General features: G+C 31.7%; 1 protein-coding gene across 3 annotated transcripts in view; it reads left to right on the top strand.

Moving 5' to 3' along the window:
• The window catches only part of LOC127729723 (uncharacterized), a 62,220-nt gene that overhangs the window by 38,311 nt on the left and 2,331 nt on the right, over positions 1-21,578 (top strand). For 2 of the 3 annotated variants that reach the window (XM_052237592.1, XM_052237593.1), the window contains exons 4-12: positions 91-124; positions 452-513; positions 2,909-3,205; positions 4,379-4,427; positions 5,967-6,037; positions 6,929-6,997; positions 13,046-13,076; positions 17,340-17,539; positions 19,708-19,851. In XM_052237592.1, coding sequence (XP_052093552.1) covers positions 91-124; positions 452-513; positions 2,909-3,205; positions 4,379-4,427; positions 5,967-6,037; positions 6,929-6,997; positions 13,046-13,076; positions 17,340-17,539; positions 19,708-19,851 — 957 coding nt within the window. The remainder of the gene's footprint in view (positions 1-90; positions 125-451; positions 514-2,908; positions 3,206-4,378; positions 4,428-5,966; positions 6,038-6,928; positions 6,998-13,045; positions 13,077-17,339; positions 17,540-19,707; positions 19,852-21,578) is intronic. The other variant, XM_052237594.1, reaches the window with a different exon arrangement.

Here is a 21,578-nt window from a genome sequence, read left to right on the forward strand (position 1 = left end):
ATCCCATTAATTTTATTCCATTGCAGATTCAGTTATTTAGTTTATTCGTTCGATTTATCAAATATGTTTATTACATATACTTTGTTGCAGACATTTGCAGAACAGAAAACTAATCATTACAGTGGTAAGTGTACTTAAACGGAAATAGCAGGAACAATAAATGTATAAAGGTATATTCCTAAAGTATTTGTTTCACTTAAAGAGTAATTTTTAGAACATGTTTGAAACCTAGAGGAATTGGTATATCTGAGTTTATAACATATTCTTACAAGATTTTCTAACATTTTTCCAGTATTCATCAAATCTAAATCGATATTCATTGCAATTTTTATAGAACATTGAATATTTTACGTGTTTTGTTAAGTGATGATAAGTGTAAAATCCAAAAGTAGTATGTAAAAATGTACTGATTTTTTTTAATACTTCATTAAACATAGTGCATATATTTTAGGGCTTGACAAAAAGGCCGAACCATACTTACAGTTTGGATTTCCAAGTTCAGTGCTTTCACAGGTATTTGTATAAAGGCGACAGTAGTTTTCCGATGTTAAAATCTCGTAAATCTATTAGGAAAAAACAAATCAATGTTACAAACAAAACACCGAGAAAACTCCATAAGTAGCGAGTTCGGATGTGTCTGTGTTTAAAGCAAATATGTGGAGTATGCATCAACGAGACAGCAACCCACCGATATAAAGAATTACATATATGGGTCTATTCTTATAATACATACAATATTTACAATGCATATTAATTCAAGAAATTATTCACAGCAAATCTACTGTAGATTTTGTACAATACGTTTTTTTTTCGATGAAAGAAATGAAGAAATGCCCGAATAACAATTTCTAAAAATGTAAAAAAAAATAAGATTTTGAAGGCGGAGTAAGAACAATCTATGTCAAGGAAAGCCCGAAAACAACTTGACAGAAAGAAAAAAAAATATGAAAAGATCTGAAACTGTGTACTAGTCACTCCACACATCTCTAAAGATTAAGTAACACGAATCCCAACAAGATCCCGAAAATGAAATAAGGTGTAGTATTAAGGATGCGCAGTTCTTGTTCTACTAGTGAGTACCGTCGTGTGGCTCTTGACAAATAAGAATCCGGTGATAGGTCGCATTCGTTGATGTTGTAAAATAGAAAAAGGATGCATTGTGGCTAGATGGGACATACTCGTGTTTTTGTGTGACACAGATGTTTTATAACTTTCATCCAAATCATGATGGCGACCGAACATTTTTTGAAGATCGTAACGCATATAGATTAGTTATCGTTTAAGTAATTGAAACGCATGAAACCCCGGGACGCATGATGGGTGTTTCTAGAATAATATTATTATTGTACGCTCGTGCCAAAACACAAATGTTTGATACTATTAAATCGAGAGTATAACAGAACATTAAAATCCATTTACTACCATTCCCATTTTATGAGCAAAACATGAGGTTTTCACGATTTAAAACAACAAACATAAACTATATGAATAGGAATATGACAGTTGTTGTCCATTCGTGTGATGTGTTTTGTCATTTGATTTTGCCATGTGATTAGGGACTTTCCGATTGAATTTTCCTCGGAGTTCAGTATTTTTGTGATTTTACTTTTTTCTATAACCCATGTGAATTATGACCAACATGGATGTTTCACAAATTTTTATAAAATTTTGTAGCAAATCATTTTTAGTGATTTAAACGATTTATAAGGAGTAAGTTCTGTTAAGTTTAATGGAATGGAATATCAATCTCTGTACACCTATTTCTGCATCAGATTTTATTTATCGAACGTATTTTTTTATAACCATTTCATCGATTGTATTGTGATATAGTTTACTATTATTGACAAATGAAGATAAACTGTTCATTATGGTAATTTGATGCAAAACTTTAAAAAACTAATCATAATGTTAGTTTTATACAAAGCTTTACTATATTCCTTAACGTTAACATTTAAATTTTTTGTCGAAAACTTGTACTTTTGTAAACAGCATTTTTTTAAAAAGAAAATAACAACATGGTTAATCAATTTAGTATGATCTACATGATAAGAAGTTCTACCGACCAGTTCAGTCATTTACACGTTGTTCTACTAACACATATTTTGCTCGCAAGGCGGTAATAGTAGTATGGTTAACTTAACCTAAAAGAGATGCATCCTTAAAAACAGTTTTAGTACAATTACCTAATTTCTAAACCGATAAAAATCAACTTAGCTTTACCAGTACCACAGCCATGGCGTTGTCAGTTTATTTTCGACTTATGAGTTTGAATGTCCCTTTGGTATCTTTCGCCTCTCTTGAATACCAATTTCAGCGTCCGCGACGACAAAGGTATCGGACCACCATTTTCACCTGTTATTTCAGTGAACTTGGTGTGTTCATGTACTAGTATCAGCAAAATATCATTGCTGTATATAGTGGGATAATGATAATGTGTGAGGTTACATTAGAACTCATGATGTTAGAATTTCATAGATGAAAAAGAGTCTGAAATATTAGCCGTTGATAAGCTTAGAAAAAATAAAAAAAAGGACTAAGAAAATAAAAATGACACTGAAAAACCAGAGTGATGATAATGTACAGTATTATAACGAAAGTATTATTCATATTTTCATTTGTAACACTCCGCTATAAACAAGTGAGACTAAATAGTATACCTGTTCATAACCAATGACTTTAACATCTTTCAACATTTTTAAAAAATATTCTCCATGTCTCGATTTCTCTCGTATAAGTAATTGTTATTCTTTAAAAAAATCGCTAAAACAGAAAACAATTAACATTTAAAGGACTCTTTCTATCATTTAATTCCCATTTTTGGTTGTTAAAATGTTTCATTTTATTTAATTGAAAATTGATTTTAGCAATGATTTCCTAAATAACTAATTATTAAGTTTAATATTGAAAGGGAGAAGAAATGGAGATATTGATTAAAGGGAAAGAAGGAAACTCTCGTCGCTACAAGCTACAACCAATATCGGAACATAGAGACGATAAAGATGCGTTTGTAATGAAGACATCTGAAGATGATAAAGTAATTATTGAAGGTTTTACCATTGATGATCCTGATGAGGCATTCTCGGAAACAAGGAGTAGACAATCCTCTTCTGCATCACTTTTCAGTAGCAGTACAGCTAGTGCTGCTATAGAGACAACAGTTGATAATTGTAGAGTTACTGTCAATACATTTGAATCAAAAGATGAGGTTTGTATGATTGTAATTGTCACATGTGTAAAAAGGAAATAACAAAAAACGTGACTTGCACGTGGAGTTTTAAAGAACTGGATGTTGTAGACCTTATTATTTGGAAGCTGTTTGTATGTTACGGCAAACAGGAAATAGTTAAAGAAACAATCAATGCTTTCATATCTTTACTGTCATTTTTATCAAAAACTCCCTTTGGGATAGGTGAAATATTTTACATTAACCAGCATCCAAAAGCATCACGACTGTGGTAAAGTTGAGACTAACATAAAACTTAGTAAATTGTTTATCAATGTAATGTAGCCAATCCCCTTTTCCTCGATTTTGGCATCACCAAATGAGACTTATAATAGAATTTGTACTTACCATAAGCAACAAGAAAGTTGTCATATTTGAAACACGATCTGGTTACTATTCCAGAGCAGGATCTGCTTACCAATCAAGAGCACCTTATATTACACTCGTTTTTATAAGGGTTCCTGATGCTTTGCCCAGTCTTTTGTTTTTGATGCAGTTTTTTGTTGACTGTTGTTAGTCCTTTGTCGTTTTGCACGTTATGCCATGGTGTTGTTGGCTTTTCGGCTAATTAAAGACACAACAATTCTAGTTGGATTCTAATAAACTTGATACCAATAGAAGCAGACTGTTCATATGTTCATTTGTTTATTGAAAAACTAAATTTAATTGGCTGCAAGACGATTTGCCTCATTCCGTTGTATGTTTTTTCCAATGTAAGTAAAAGCAACCGAGGAATAGAATTATAAAGTCCGCCTACCTAATAAACCAAAGCTATACTCCTCAATATGCAAATTTCACCTTCTAGTATGTGACGTACAATTGATTTCACGTTTGATGTTACTGTTTTAATTTCTTTACACATGTTTGGTGTTTTATGTTTTACTTTCCAATTCTTAATGTTCATAACATATATATGTATATATTTTATTTCAAAGATCTGTAATTATAAGAGTTGTATGATGTTTATTCAAAATGAAAGCCAGTAGCAACCACACTTTTAGCAAGAAGCGATTTCTTTTCGAATAATAAAAATTAAAAAATTATAAACAGCATTCAATTATATATTAAATGCATCATTCTATGGGTAATCATATTGTTAGAAAAATAAATATTATGTTTACTAGTAAGTAAGTTGAAACATAATTGAATTTACAGGAAAGCGAAATACCATTTCCAGAAAAACACATCAGTATGTCAGCAAGAGGTAAATATTAAGTTATATTTAACGACTCATAAAATAAATGTGTGTTGAATTACATTTTGATAAAAGTAATTCACATACTATTAAAGCGCAAAGTAATCGCGTAGCAGATCGTATTCCTCTATTACGGGAGATCGTCGATGTAGGTTTGATCTTCGATTGGGTCAAACTAAAGTCTTTTACCATCACGAGTTGGTTGACCGTTATGGAATATCCGTTTCACAGATGATAGCGGATATGTTCCTAATCTCGTAACTACAATCCCGTCCCCCTTTTCCCGAATGTGACCTACTGAATTCGACTTATTACCCTGTTTGTACTGACATGAGCAACGCGACGGGTGCCAAATATAGAGCGGGATCTGCTTACCCTTCCGGAGCACCTGAAATCACACCTAGTTTTTGGTGGGGTTCGTGTTGCTCAGTCTTTAGTTTTCTATGTTGTGTTTTGTGTACTATTGTTTGTCTGTTGGTCCTTTTCTTTTTTAGCCATGGCGTTGTCAGTTTATTTTCGACTTATGAGTTTGAATGTCCCTATGGTATCTTTCGCCTCTCTTTTAAAATTAGTATTCGTTACTTTAACAATTAGCACGTTTAGAAGTAAGACTAGTCGGCTCGTAATTAGAAAAACGTGTCCGGGTGGGGACCTCGTTTTCCTGTGAATTGTAGCCTACTGAAATATCGAGTCAATAATCCGATAATCCGTCAAAAATTGTTATAAATAAAAAAAGAAAAAAAATTACGAAACCTGTGACTTTTTGATCTATTTTGAACAAATCATATACCCACAAATTTCGGAATTCAAACTGGCGACTAATTTTAGTTACAGACCGCGATCACCCCGAAGTATATGACAACGACAAAGTAACGTTGTCGTTTCTTTTAGAAAATGTAAGCTGTATTGTCTGAAGAAAATAATAGGTAAAATATAAATTTTCGAAAAAATACATTTTAAGCATACAACCAATAAATCAGACAAACAAATCAGAAAAGGTAAATAAAAAAACAAACACAGATATAAATAAATGCAACAGTAGAATACCGCTGTTCAAATTCATAAATCGATTGAGAGAAAACAAATCCGGGTTACAAACTAAAACCGAGGGAAACACATTAACTATAAGAGGAAAACAATAACTGTGTTTTCAAAGTTTAAACTGTTTTTGAGTTATGACTTCAAAATGACGTTGCAATCGATATAGTCATTAGATGTCAATTAGGTGTTTAAAAACTTTTTCTATAAAACGGTGTTAATTTTTCCATGTTATCATTGACCTTTTTAAACACGTTCCTTAATTTTTCATTCACAAAACGAATTTTTTATATGTTTTATTATTAAAAATTTGTATTAATTACATTGGACAAATAATGTATATATATTTTTTATATCATTTTTTTTATTCTGAAATACTGTAGCCACCTGTTATCCAACAAAATGTTTCGTTCAAAGCAATGTAATTGTATAGTTCTTGATATTGTTTATCTAATTTCATCTGTTCAATGGAAAAGTTTTTCATTAGATCTGCATGTGCTTTCACTTCAGATATTTCTTCATCAGCAGCTTCACCAACCATTCATAGATATTCGGCGGAATCGAATCCTAATATTGTGCAGGTATGATCTCATTTAAAACATAAATTTATTTAACTATTGAGTGCCCATTTATTTGTTTAACCTCTCTCTCTCTCTCTCTCTCTCTCTCTCTCTCTCTCTGTAAAACCATTGAAAATTTTACAAATTTCACTGAAAAGGTTTTCTGCTAAGAACGTTATATTTATTAGTAAGAGCAAAAAATGTTCGGCTCGGAGTCGGTGTCCGAGTATGAAGGCACCTCTTTCTGCAGACGGTTACCTTGTGAACCAGCACGTTAAAAATACGACTTAAGGTGGAGGTCTTACAGGGTTCATAATGATATCAATACAATATTTACAACTCAACGTTAAACACCAATCCATCCATCCATTTATCCATCAAAATACAAACTTATACGTTACTTAAATGTTTTTTCAGCTGGATATGAAAAAAAAACCCATACTTCTTTTTGTCATATGATCGATTATCTTTAAGAACAGTAACAAGGTTTCGGCTTGTCTTTAAAATTAAAGTGTAGTTGATAAAACATTCGTTTACCATATGCTTTGTTATCAAACGAGATGCAGACATTCATTTTTTTCTGTTGATGGAACATGAGTATTGTGTATTAGTGTAGATCAGCCGTATACTCACATGGTACCCGAATTTTAAATGCCAATACGGAGAAACTGGTACCATTAAAAATGTAGGTATCTCTACAACAAGACACCAGACTCCGTTACTTTCATATTTAAGAGAGAAATAAAGAATACTTGCATCCTCTATATTGCAGTATAATCTAGTAGGTAACCTCGCAGTGAGGACAATTCCCTATAAGAAACAATTACCTAACCTTATTGTCTACAATACTTTTAATGGACAATATCGATATTGGTCATCAATCATGCTGATTAATTATTCCACATTTAATAGAATGAATTCAGTCAAGCGTACTCGATGAATGACCCCACCTATTTCGATTTTGAAGCATATAAGAAATCGGTGAGTAGTAAACAAATGTATCGTTGTTGCTTTTTGTAGACTGCCACATTGTTAAAGCATTAGGATAGCAACGGGGGGAAGACTAAAGACATATTTCTACAGCTTTCCAAATTTGATGGATGTTTTAATATTACATATTTGTTTCTTTTTTATAACAAGAATTATGAACGATTCGTAATGAAATGAGAAAGGCTAGATAATTTACATAGCTTAAATGAAGTGAAATTAAAAAAAAATCATTGATAATTTACTCGTAAAAGATAACAGAATTCAAAGAAAGAACCCGTGCTAAACAGTTTATTTCTAATGTATATCTTGGAAGTTAAAATAGTCACAAAAATTTTAAAACTCATTCACCTAGTTTCATGTTCATAATGTTTTACTGATTTACATTAGACTATTAATGTTATGCGAAGGTCTCCAATTTATTTTTCCATTTCAAAAATAGTTCAAACCGATTAAGAACATAAATGAAAAAAAAAAATGTTAATGAAATCGCTGATGCAAAACTATATCATTACTAAATTTGAAAAAAAAAAATATTATTAAAAAAAAAATTTTTGGGGCTGCCAATTGAAAAAAAAAGCAACAACAAAAAACCATAACTGACTGTTTCGAATTTTATCCTTTTTGCTATGGACGATGGTATTCAAACACTTTTAAATGCATTTATTTTAACATTTTCAATTCTTAAAATTTTGTTTGATCTTTCTTACAACTGTACACGAAAAGTTTCAAAATAATATCTTTGCTTTTAGCTTTTCTTTTTTGTATTTTCATGACACATTAAAGTATGTTCCGACACTTTTATGATAACTATTTCGGACAAGAAAAAGAAAAAAATACCATTTTCCTATGTACGGACATTTAAAGCAATATGTACGAACACAAATGAAGCAATCGGGAAATGCATAAATGTAACTCGGAATGGAGTAAATAATTATTAGAAATTTTAAAACACCATATCGATATTCCAAATAGTAATTCCTCGTCATATCTTATATCAGTGTGTACAAATGTGTTCAATAATGTCGTTTACTAATGAACGGACAAACAAGAGATCACGAGCGATATTGGCTCTAAAGGTTAACAGATTTCCGGGGGATTATTTAAAAAATTAAAAAATTTCTATAGGAAATCAGTTCTTTACTGCTTACCACAAAGCAAAAAACTATTGCTTCCGGTTTGTTGGCATTATTTCTACCCAACAGCAATCAATATTTACTGAATTTGCTCTGGTTCTTACCTCAGTGCGAATCGAGACGATTTTGATTCATACTGTATTACGATAACGACAACGAACAGGAATCATTTGTTTATCAATTTGCACTTTACAGGACTAACGTTAGTTGCATATACTTATCATCCAGTGCGTTTATACATTTTTTATTCGAGCGTCACTGATGAGTCTTTTGTAGACGAAACGCGCGTCTGGCGTACAAATTTAAACCTGGTATTTATGATAAGTTTATTTATAGCTGATTCCGTCATTATTTTTTTTTAACTTGAATCGTATCTTCGTATCTGCTGTTTCCTTTAATATATAAAACCAAAGACATTAAACAATCATAGTTATTGTTTAATATCGTCAACTAAAACGTTATTCGGCCAAGTACCAAAAAAAAAAGCTGCAAGGGTCAAAATATATATAAAATTTGAAATGAAAACAATTCCAATAGTAGTAGACACTGCTTATACATGTAGCAGAAAAGGATGTTCAAAACAACAATTTAAGCTGTTTGTATAAAAAAAAATCAGTAGTTAACTGGTTTGTTTTATATGAATTATCATCATCGAATTATGACTATTGACCAGCGGTATACTACAGTTATAGAAAATCAAAGTATATGCACAGCAAAAAAACACAAAAAAGCAAAGGAACAGCGCTTTAATTGCTGTTCTTCATCTCAAAGTCACAGTGAGGCCTTCAACACGGAGCAAAAAAATTCTCACCTTACTGCAAGTTTAAGACGGTTCCTACTGTTGCCTTTATTTGTTAAGTTATTTACTTCAACTTCAAACACTAGACTCAATTTTTTTTTCGGAAGAAGTGCCATTGCAAAAAAAAAATCAGTTTGGCTTCCTAACTAAGCTATTTAACAGTTAACTGCATGCGTGTTTTATATTCTTGTTGACATATTAAGGAGATCACCTGGAGCAAAATGATGCTTGATAAAATAAACAAAAATGTACCGAATTATTTTAAGACTTCATTGTCCAGCGTATAATGGGCAAAAATCGGAATGATTCATATGTATAACATGCACTGATTTTAAACGACATAGAAGACTAAATGTACACATTGCTTGCAATTTGTCTTATTTATAACATTGAAACGTATACTTTTAAAGTTATTTGTACTCCTGCTTTTAGACGATACCGCCGTATTAACTAATCAGTAATGGGTTTACAGACTTCTTTTGAGAATGTTAAGAACCATGGTTAAAATGTAAATAAAATAAAAACTTTATAAATTTTGTGCGTCCAATGTACTTCTAAGAACGCTCAAACCTAAACAGTCGAAAGCCAGGGATGTGTAAATACACTGCAACGTTATGAGCTACATGACAAAAAGGACATGAACAGAATAGCCATAGTATAGTGTACTTCACATGTCCTAAATGTCAATGTGCACATACCTCGAAGTTCAAGTATTTAAAAAAAAAATAAAAACAATCGTAAATAAAATGGAAATTTATATTTAAGTTAATAGCAATTGCTATTTCCTATCATTCCTATGCATAACTATAATGAATGAAAGCCGTTGGCTGAATCATTTTTACACTGTACTAAACCAGCCACTTGAATAACATTTTAGTTATAATTAGAGGCGTCAGTACAAGCGACATAAGTTTTACTTTACTAAAGTATCATACATAAACATATACTATACTTACAATGGGTGACGGAAAACACAATTTACACTTGAGTACCATAAATATTGGAGTTTTCAACATAAAAAACTCAAATATTAAACATGTGGAGAATTTTTGTTACTAGGAATGCAATTTTAAGAACTCGAAATTAAAAAAATTGCAAAATGCAATTGTAAGAAAATGTTACTGTGACTTGACTATAGGTGTTGCTGTTTACCTTTACCTATTGTTCAACCAGATTGTAAAAATGACAATACAATTGGGACATTTAAACTGTTAAGAGTTGACATTGGGTCAAAATTAAGATTAATCATCTATATTTGGGGCTTAAAACAATGAAAACCAATAATATTTTCTTCCTTGTCAATTTTATAATAGAATAACCCTAGGTGAAGAAAAACTTCAGGAAAAAAGCATACTGTAAGGTTTGGTTATGTGAATAAAAATCAGTACAGGTAGCATCAAGGTAGACTCAACTCTAACAATACCAGCTGGTCAATTTAAATGTCCCAATTGTATTGTCAATTTTACAATCTGGTTGAACAATAGGTAAAGGTAAACAGCAACACCCATAGTCAAGTCACAGTATCAAAGCTATGTATGATGCAATTTCAAGAGTACAAATTTAGAATAACCGTTCTGTTTTGTAAAACTATGCAGAATGCATTTTGAAATAAAAACTTCTTTAATAAATGTGGTTTTTCTAAAACTAGAGTTTTACATATACTACAATGGTAACCGGCTAGAACTTTGTTCTTATTTTATTATTCAAAATTAAGAACTATTATAAACGAAAATAACACTTTATAAATGTCATGCGCCAGAAGCGCTTTTCTAAATGTACCTTCATTAGGAACGCTCAAACAAAAGCATTTAAAAGCCAAGGATATCTAAATACATAAAAACTTGAAGAGGTAAGTGACAATAAAGGGACATAAAATGTCTAGTCAAATTCAACAAAGGTCTACTTTGTCTAAGGGCTACATTGATCTATGTCTTTAAAGAATAATTTCATTTTAAAATACATTTTCACATACTTGATATTAAGAACGTTTTCACCTTTTGAAAATTCAGAACTATCCACAAACTTCCATTAGAATGCTGTAGATGGTAAAAAATACGGATTAAGAATACAATTTTTTATTCGTGTAATCAAAAATCTAATCGGATAACACCATTGCAAAAAAACAAAAACGATTAGACAAACAACAATCATAAAAACACTACTCAGAATACTAAAAACCCGAACCACATCAAAAACAAGGGTGATCTCGAATGCTCCGGAAATGTAAGCAGTTCCTGTTCCACTAGTGTCATCCGACAAATTTGCATTTGAGACGAAAACCACTTTGGTTTGAAGTGCATTCCTTTTTTTTATAGTAGAGAGTGTATAAAGATCACAAATAAACAATTAATTTGAAGTTCACATGATCTCATTAATCTGACAACTCAGTCCAAACTACAAAAAGTTGTGAAAATTTATTATGATTATTATTGAAAATGTTACTTATCTCACTTAATCTACTTAACCACAACATTTGTACATTCTTGTTGTTGTAAGTGCATTGTTTGTCATTTTCGGCTGTTTCCTCAACATATATGACAATGTACCTGTGTACTAATTGCATATCATAATAATGATAATAAAAATAAAAATAATATGATAATACATTCTTTATATAAAGAGGGTAACTCAGTTAGAACTTGTCTAGTTTTCATTGAAACCCTTAAACAAATACATGCATACAGTACGCATCCAACATAAAACATGCATATATAAAATCGTCATCCATGAAAATAGTAACAATAATGATAATTTTCATATTGCAACCAAAAATGATAATATTATTATATTTTTTTGTCTCGCATAGTATTTCTGAAAAAATTATTGTAACAAAGTTTCTATAATAATTCTATATTGTGATTCTTTTTTACTGTAAATGATATAACATTGCATTCTACATAAGGAAATGACTGTTCCAAGTCAGGAATATGACAGTTGTTTTCCATTTGTTTGATGTGTTTGAGCTTTTGATATTGCCATTTGATAAAGGACTTTCAGTTTTGAATTTTCCTTGGAGTTCAGTATTTTTGCTATTTTACTTTTTCCTTGATTGCAGAAAGAATTTTTAAACAAAATGTATTTGGTATTGGTAAAATATATCGTTATTAGAGACAGGTCGTTAATTGTAGTGTTAAACAGTAGTATTGACAGGTGTTGATAAGTAGTCTGGTGATAGTTTATTTACAAATTTTATACATTATAATACATGTAGATTGTTTGTATTTTACTCTCCCTGTAATGAAGAAAACATCAAATTTAACGGAACAGAAATATCTCATTCAAGTATAATTCTTGCTGCTCTTTTCAGGAGTTTTTTTTCTATTTTATCAGAATCTTTTTGTAATGTAACACATTCTCCCAAATTGAACTCCCAATAGTCTATGTATGGTAAAACATAGGCATTATTAAAGAGTTGTCTTATATGTATAGTCAATTGTTCTTTAAGTTTATAAAAAAGAGATATCTTGATGAGATAATCTTACATATACGATCGACATATTCTTCCAAGCTTAAAGTTTCATCAATGTCAATTCCAAGCAATTTAAAAGAATGAACATTTTCAACACAGGTTTCGTTGATGATGATAAATAATTCTGATTGTGTTATTTTTTTATTCGATCTTAGTTTCATACACTGCATTAATTTTCATACTGATATTGTTACACCAGAATTTCACAACATTCAAATCATTTTACTAAGTGCTGTAAATTTCTTAAATTTTCTTATCATGAAAATACTATATTAAAGGCAGTTTTGCAGCAAAGAAAATACCAGGCATATCGATATATTAAATAATCATATGTCTAGGTTCTTCTATATACCATTGTTTCAACAACGGTATTTTTAGAATACTGCATATTAATAGTGTTATCAATCACATCTTTAAATATTACAGATTAAAATCAATTTTGTAGTTACTGTGTTGGTCCAGAGCAAATCTAAAGAAGTTCAAAAATATCATTTTGTTTTCTGACAGATTAATATCTTTAAGTGCTTGGATAATTTTATCAATCAGCTTTTTTATGTCAAAGGGATACGACTTTTGATTGTCAATTGTGTATCTCTATTATTTTGTTTGTCTTTTAATTGCTAAATATCTAATTTCAGAATCCATTGCAGACGGCAAACAAAATACCAGGTAAATTAATATTTAAACAAATCAGTGGCACATATGTGTTACCATGAACTGTTTTTTTTCTAGTAAAACAAATGCAGACATTTTTATGGCAAAACGACAAAACGATTAACCTTAAAATTTAGAACATCAGATCATATGGCTATTTTCCATGTCTGGATAATGCGATGCATATTAATGAACCTTAAAAACTTCACTTCCGTACGCGGGTTAACACGATGTTTTATTGATTTATTTAATATTTTTTTCTCTTCTTGAATATTCATGTTATATTTGCCACTTGACGTTAAAAAAAACCCACTATCAATAAATATTAGTTTAGCAAGAATCTACCATTATAGTGTTTATCACAATTGGCATATTTGTATATTGGCTTATCACATGAGTATGTTATGTTTTTTATTACTTTGCGTCGTCCCCGTTTTCTGTTGATACATGCATGTAGTACAAACAGGTTATGCTTAACTTTTATCCGAAAATATGAATTAGAAACCTGCAAGTCAGAGGAATTTTTGTGTTCGTACTATGTGTCTTCTTACGACAAAAAAACATGTAGTTTTGTATAGATTAGTTGCAATAATCATCGACATTGCTAACAATAGACTATTCAAACCCGTATCGACTACATCCAAAAATGAGGAAAAACGAAATTTTTTTAAGGTAGAATTCGCCAATAAAGGTTTAGATGCTGTAAATATTAGCAATATTTTCCAACAGAAATCTGTACAAAAAACTATACCTGATAACTTCAAAAATAAAGCTACACCTGTTATTTCTTATACTTACACCAAGTCTATTGCATCCAAGATTTTCAACCACAAGAGGGTTTTAGATGCCTTTAACCTCAAAGATGTGAAATCCAAGCCTCCAGATTGCTCGTGTGTATCGCCGCAATACAATTATAGTCCAGCTGGTCATGTTATTACTGGCGACCTTGGCATCGTTACCAAATGAACAACTAAGAGAGTTGTTAGCCAAGGGACCAAAATATAGAATTCCCCAGCCCATCAACTGGAAAAAGAACTTCAGGTTACTGATGGATGCAGTTGAGGACTATGCAAGAAAATGGGTAAAGCGCGAACCAGACGAACCAGAACTGGACACTTTGTCTGAATGGATCAAGGCTATTCGATCATGCATTCAGAAGCGCATTCAAAAACTACGATGTACTATGAGCACAAGAGTTACTAACCCTTTCAAGAATCCGGATGTTGTGGATGCTTTATCCTCTTTGCATGACAAATATGTCGTTGTTCCAGCAGATAAAGCCTCCAAAAATATTGTCTTCATATGTAAAAACCATTATTTGCAATGTCTCACAACAGAGCTTGGAATAAATAGAACTACTGGTAATCCTACATATTCTTTAACATCATTTACCAAGGACGAAATTTTACAAAATCACAAACCTGTCCTTCTTTCTTTTGGTATCAACATCAGAGAAAACGAAGAAAATTTACCATCATTATACTGGATACCAAAACTTCACAAAACTCCATATAAAGAACGATACATAGCTGGGTCATCAAAATGTTCGACTAAACGTCTTTCTAAAGTACTGACTACAATTCTTTCTACAGTTAAAGATGGGCTTCAAAAATATTGTGATGAGATATATTCTACCAGTGGTGTTAACCAGATGTGGATTCTCAAAAATTCGAAAGAACTACTGCTTAATCTTCGATCACAATCTTTGCAATTTTGCAGCAACATAAAGACTTTTGATTTTTCTACGCTTTACACTACTATTCCCCATGCTCAGTTGAAAGATCGACTTCACCATCTCATTAAACAGAGCTTTTTCTATAAAAATGGGAATCGTAGATACAAATTTCTTGTTTTGGGTTACAATAATTCATATTTTGTGAAGAACCACACTGAATCTACCAGAAAATATACTGAAGATGATATCAGAATGCTGGACTTTTTGATCGACAATATATTTGTTGAGTTTGGAGGATTTATATTTCAACAGACAGTCGGTATTCCAATGGGTACTAATTGTGCACCCCTACTGGCCGATTTGTTTTTGTACTCGTATGAAGCAGAATTCATTCAGAACCTTCTAAAAGACAAAAAGAAAAAGCACCTTGCGAAATTCTTTAATTTTTCTTTCCGATATATTGATGATGTCCTATCATTGAATAACCCATATTTCAGTCAATACTTACATCTCATATATCCCAGTGAACGTGAAATTAAGGATACTACTGATACTTGAAGGACTGCTTCATACCTTGATCTTTTCCTCAATATTGACACAGATGGACGACTTCACACGAAAATCTATGATAAACGGGACGATTTCAACTTCCCAATTATCAATTTCCCATTTCTCAGCAGTAACATACCCTCTGCCCCTTCGTATGGTGTTTACATATCTCAGTTGATACGCTTTGCTCGTGCATGTTCACACTATACGGACTTCATATACAGGAGTGTGCTCCTAACGCAGAAACTGCTCCAACAAAAATATGAGGAGGACAGATTAAAAATGACACTCCGTAAATTTTACGGACACCATCACTAATTGGTCGATCCATACGATGTGTCTTTGTCCAAACTAACTAAGGACATTTTTACCACGTGTTAGATTGTGGTTTGACATTACGTCGTCTGATCCTTTAATTACCGAACGTGACTTATTCCCGATTGTGACTGTTTTGCTGTGTGTGAATTCGCATTGCTATAAGACGTGTCACGGTACTTTTCTATCCAAAATTCATGTATTTAGTTTTGATGTCATATTTGTTATTCTCATCGGATTTTGTCAAATGTCTTATCGTTTGTAGATGTAAATCTTATTTTTTTCTGTTGTATTCGTGTGTTATGGTAAAGATAATTAATCACCCAGTTCATTAATTAAATTTTAGTTTGGGTCAGAAATTCAAATGTGACGTCACTTTTTTTTGTGAATTTTTATGTGCTGGTTTATGTTGTTTTATGTATCCGTTTTTATTCTGTAGTTAGTCACCACTTCGGTGTTATCATGTATATCTATTATATAGTCATTTTTATAAAGGAGTAGGCCCAGTAAGACCCCTTTTTGGCCACAAAATATAGCAGTTTTACAAAATTGTTAAAATGTAAATTTTTAGCTATTTATTGGAAAGAAGAATACTTCTGTTACATAAATATGTGCTGTTTTTGACAAAACAATGCACATGTATCGGGTACTAGCGTCATTAAGTCATGCTAAATTACTGAAATCTTCGAAATTTTCGCATTTTGGTTAATTTTTAGACGGTTTTCGTCTGAAATGGAAGTGGCCGCATTTGTGTTCATTCTTAATATTTAAATGTAAATTGTATTTGATGATAATACATAACATATATAAAGGTTGAGAATGAACACGGATGCGGCCACTTTCATTTTTGACAAAAACCATCTGAAAAGTGACATATTATGGCATATTTGATAGATTTTTCATATTTAAGCTTGAATTTGAGCGTCTTTAATGACTAAATCAGTTCAAATCTTTCACATAAACTAATTGAATCGACTGAAGTAGACACTTAAGTGTTTAAAAAGTGTCCAAAATCTTTCATCAGATGAACCTGAATTTTGAGGCCAAAATCGGCCCTTACCGGACCTACTCCTTTACTGTTTGCAATAGTATGAATTATTCTAAATACTAAGGATTTTCTTATCCCAGACATATAACCTTAGCCGTATTTGGCACAACTTTTTGGAACTTTTGGTCCTCAATGCTCTTCAACTTTGTACTTGTTTTGGCTTTCGTACCATTTCTGGTTCTGAGCGTCACTGGTTAGTCTTGTGTGGACGAAACGCGCGTCTTGCGTATTAAATTTTAAACCTGGTACCTTTTGTTAGCTATTATTCGTATGTGTCTCTGTCCTATATGTTCTCCCATTTATTTGTATAGTAGTCCTGTCATGTAATGTTGTCATTTTAATGTTATATTTAACATTGCCATAAAAACGGGAGGTTTGGTTAGCTACAAAACCAGGTTCAATCCACCATTTGTTTCTTAAAATGTCCTGTACCAAGTCAGGAAAATGGCCATTGTTATATTATAGTTCGTTTCTGTGTGTGTTACATTTTAATTGTGTGTTTCTGTTGTGTCGTAGCTCTCCTCTTATATTTGATGTGTTTCCCTCAATTTTAGGTTGTAACCCGGATTTGTTTTATTCTCAATCGATTTATGAATTTCGAACAGCGGTATACTACTGTTGCCTTTATTTAGACGTCTATGACCTATATAAGTTTAAAATATTTAACATAGTTGTATTTGTTTATTTTTAGGTAGTTTTTCTCAGTCCGTACCGAATATTGCAATAGCTTCAAGAATAGACACTTGTTACGAATGCCGAAACCAAAAACGTGGTGGCATATTTTCTTCTAAAAAGAAATTATCACGGTCATGCACTCTGGACGGTTTCTTTTATATCACAGATGGGAATGAAGTATCTTTAATGAAAGAAGTTCTCGATCAGAATGGAAAGGTAGGGAACAGTAATAACTACTTTAAGTCTGATTCTATGATGAGTTTATGTAAAACATACTACATATTACCAGATTTAAGCAGTAAGTAAATAAAACTTTTGGGACCACTTAATACTCTTAAATATTAGATCAAAGACTGGCAAATATTATTTTTTACCAATTAGTATAGGTACCTTGGTATAGATTTAACCCCACCACATGTTTATGTGCCTGTCATAATTAAGGAACCTTATAAGTCAGTGGTTGACTTTTGATAAATCTTAATGGTTTTCTTTTTTTTTTGTAATTTAAGGATGTTGGTTATACTGAAAAAATAAAAAAAAACTTTAATAAATTTCGTGTGTCGGAAGCGCTTTTCTGGATTAACCTTCATCAGGAACGCTTAATCCTGGGAGCTCCATCACCAAAATAAAAAAGCACCAAAACTGAATAGCCAAATTAAAACCTTGCCTGTGGGAGTTGGAACCTTAATTTCTCAATACACATGGATTTTTGTTTATATGCCTATGATGTTTGTTGATATCAAAGTTGCACAGCTGCTGAAACCGTTTGCTACGCGACGTTAGGTTTATATTGCCCGTTGTGTCCGTGTGTTCTTTTAATCTGCAATTTGTACAACACCTACTTAGTCAGTGATGTATTCCATTTAAGAGAGTCAATTGTAAATAATTGCATTGATCAAATAATTAGTGTACGAAGCTTGAGCATTGTGATAAAAAAAAACACACAAATAAGAAGACAAATTATGAACTCAACACATGCACAGAAACTAAAGATTTGATAGCACGAACCGCATTTCAAGGGTAGGTGAACTTAGGTGCTCATAAAGAATGAACAGTTTTACTGCACCAAAGTAACCACCAACAGATATATTCACATCGAATACTAGTAACTTTGGATTTTTGTGAAATTTTCAAGTGTTCTTTACAGATTTGAACTCTTTAAACATGATGTCTGGAAATGCGATTGCCTCTTTTGAATTTGACTTCGACTTAAATCTCATGAAGACATTTAAAATGATAAACAACGTCAGTACCTAAAATCTATACTTCAAGACCATCATGTATTACTTGTGAAGTTGATACGGAACATTTATCAACAAGATCTTGGTATCTTCCGATGAATTTTTGTTTTAGAAAAAGGACGAGACGTTCTTTGACATAACCCTGGTTCATCAACTTTCTGCTCAGACACTGGTGACGTTTCATAAAGTCTAGGTAGCAGCTGCAAGCTCTTCATTACCGAATGGGTTGGGAAATGTATATCCCATATGCAGGTGAAGTTGGTATATTGCTGCTAAGGTGGGGGAAATTTATAATTTCAAAATTAAAATCGTCTCGTTTGTCATAGATTCTGGTACTAAGATGATCGGTTATGTTAGATTCGAGGTATAAGTCTAAAAATGAGGCAAAGGAAGCTGTGTCTGTTCTTTGATTTCTAGTTCTGGAGGGTATATTAATGGAACCCAATCAGAAACGTTTGGATTGGTAATGGAAAGAACATCATCAATATTTGACAAGTGTCTGAAAGAACACCGACTCATATGAAAATAAGAAGAGGCCGAAAAGGAGAGGCGCACGGTTCGTTCCCATAGGAATTCCGACACCGATTTCAGTGTGAACGGCACTTGTTCTTGGAACAACTTTTACCAAAAAGCCTTGAAAGACAAAATTGTTGAAAGTGTATGATCATAACAATCAAATGGGCCTAACTGGTACAGCCCAAATCATCCAAGACAAACTTTGTCCTAGTTTTAGTAAAATTACATAATTTTCAAATTTGAAATGTACAATCAAACTGTAACATTCAAAGCATACCAATACCATTTCATGTGCTACTAATAAGCGGATGGCACCTTTGCAACGACACTGACTCATTGGTAATAATACAAATATATGATACTAATTGTATTGCGCACAATACTTGATTCTTCATCATTTCTGTCTAGACCAAAAGCCTATAACCTTAAAGAGAGAGGCAAAAGATACCAAAGGGACATTCAAACTCATAAGTCGAAAATGAACTGACAACGCTATGGCAAAAAAACAAAAAGACAAAAAGACAAAAAAACAGTATACAAAACACAACAAAGAAAACTAAAGACTGAACAATACCTAACCCGTTAATAAATGTAGATATGTGATAATGTTAATTCTGTATATTTCAGTTGGGTAACTGGTTTATCACTCCAACCGTTCACCAGCCGGGATATGCCCATTGTTTATACTTAAAAACTAAGCGAGAAGTAACTAGTTTCCCGATCGCAATCAACAAAAAGAAAAAGATGTTTTTAGATTTCAACCTGAAGAAGGTAAACGTTTTTGCATTATATTAAGTTGAATTTGAAAATGCAATATTAAAACGACGCGCTTGCTGTATGTATGCAAATATCTTCAACTACGTCATATACAATATGTATGCTGTAATTTGGAATAATGTAGACCAATGATTACATCTAATGAAGAAGAAGAAAAAAATGTAAATCGATTTGTTACAGTTTTATTATGTTCTTTCCATAAATGTTCATGTTCATCGTTAATTAACTTACTTTGTAATTCAGATGACGAAAATGTTTTAAACAGATGAATAGTGTATTAGATAGATTCAGATTACAAAGAGAAAATGGACATTAGTGAAACAAGAATAGAATACTTTCCTTTCTGATATAAAAGAAAATAGTTATTAATGCACATCATAAGTTTATAAGTGTTTAAAAAATAACAAAAGGCCGGCAATTTTAGTTTCTCTAGTGTTTTTTTCAAAAATAGAAATAACTGCTAGAAAGTTTTTGAATATAATTTATTCATATTTAAGCATTACAGAATATATATGTATTGGCGTTTATTCAAACAAGCTAATTCAAGAAAATCATTTATGAAAGCCTGAATTATAATTTAATAGTAATAAAACACTTTCCTAAAAAATGTCACTGGTTCGCTTCTAGGATTGACAATGTTATGTACACAATTCTGTTTTCCTCAATGGGGAGAATTTAGCGATCGTAATTAGACATAAAATTATAAGTCATCGAAATGATCATGTGCGCACTGTTGAATAGAGGTATTGTCATTTCCCTTGAATTTATTTAACTCACAAGGTCAAGTTAGAAAGAAAATTTTATGAAACCTAATGGAATATTAAGGAGTGTGAATAATCTACACAAATTACTTTGCAGCAGCTCTCATATAAGAATAAAATCAAAAATGTTAAGCTCAATTAATTTCAAAAGATATTGCATATTTTTCGTGGTTTTGTAATATTTTGTAACGAGAGACATCCTCAACGTAAATGTATTAATTTGCGTCTAAGAGCGAATGCATAGCCTTATTTGTGGTAAACGTTTTTTTAGCGTGCTGCACTGGGTTTTTATTTTTTTTATAAATACTCAGTATTTGCCAGAGATTGGTTAGAGATTAAGAATTGGGCTATATCTTCATAGATAGTCATAAAGATGTTACAAACTATAAGTGTTTTTGTCATACAGCTCTTCAACTGTTTCGGTTCTTTAACAATACTCGGATTTGAGCGTTCCTGGTGAAGGTTAATTTAGAAAGCGCTTCGGAGGTTTGAAATTTATAAAGTGTTGTTTTCATTTTTATATATTATGAAGCTTTGAGACTAAATTTTAGTAAAGACTTGGTGACTTTTGAAAATGGCCATGAAGTGAAATAAATTCAGGGGATATTGGAGCTACCAATTTATTCTGTATAAGTGCTGCTCAGTTTAAATGTTGGAAAATTATAAATTAGTGGCAGCAGCTGTAGCTTACTGATGTTCAAATCTTATAAATTCATAAGAAAGATACAAATCAAGTTAAAAGAAAACCAAAAACTGAGGGAATCACATAAACTTTGAAAGGAGCGAGAACGAGTGGGTCGACGGGATAAGCGTAAAACGCTCGACAGTAGAAAACCAAGATTAAACCAAAAAAGAACAACCAAATGATTAAATAAATTTGTCCATAGAGAAAAAAATTGTTGAAGAAATTGATATAATCCAAATATAACATGAAAATCAATTGGAAAAAAAGTAAAATCA

Source organism: Mytilus californianus, unplaced genomic scaffold (assembly GCF_021869535.1).
Source record: "Mytilus californianus isolate M0D057914Y unplaced genomic scaffold, xbMytCali1.0.p SCAF_2, whole genome shotgun sequence".
Classification (NCBI taxonomy): domain Eukaryota; kingdom Metazoa; phylum Mollusca; class Bivalvia; order Mytilida; family Mytilidae; genus Mytilus; species Mytilus californianus.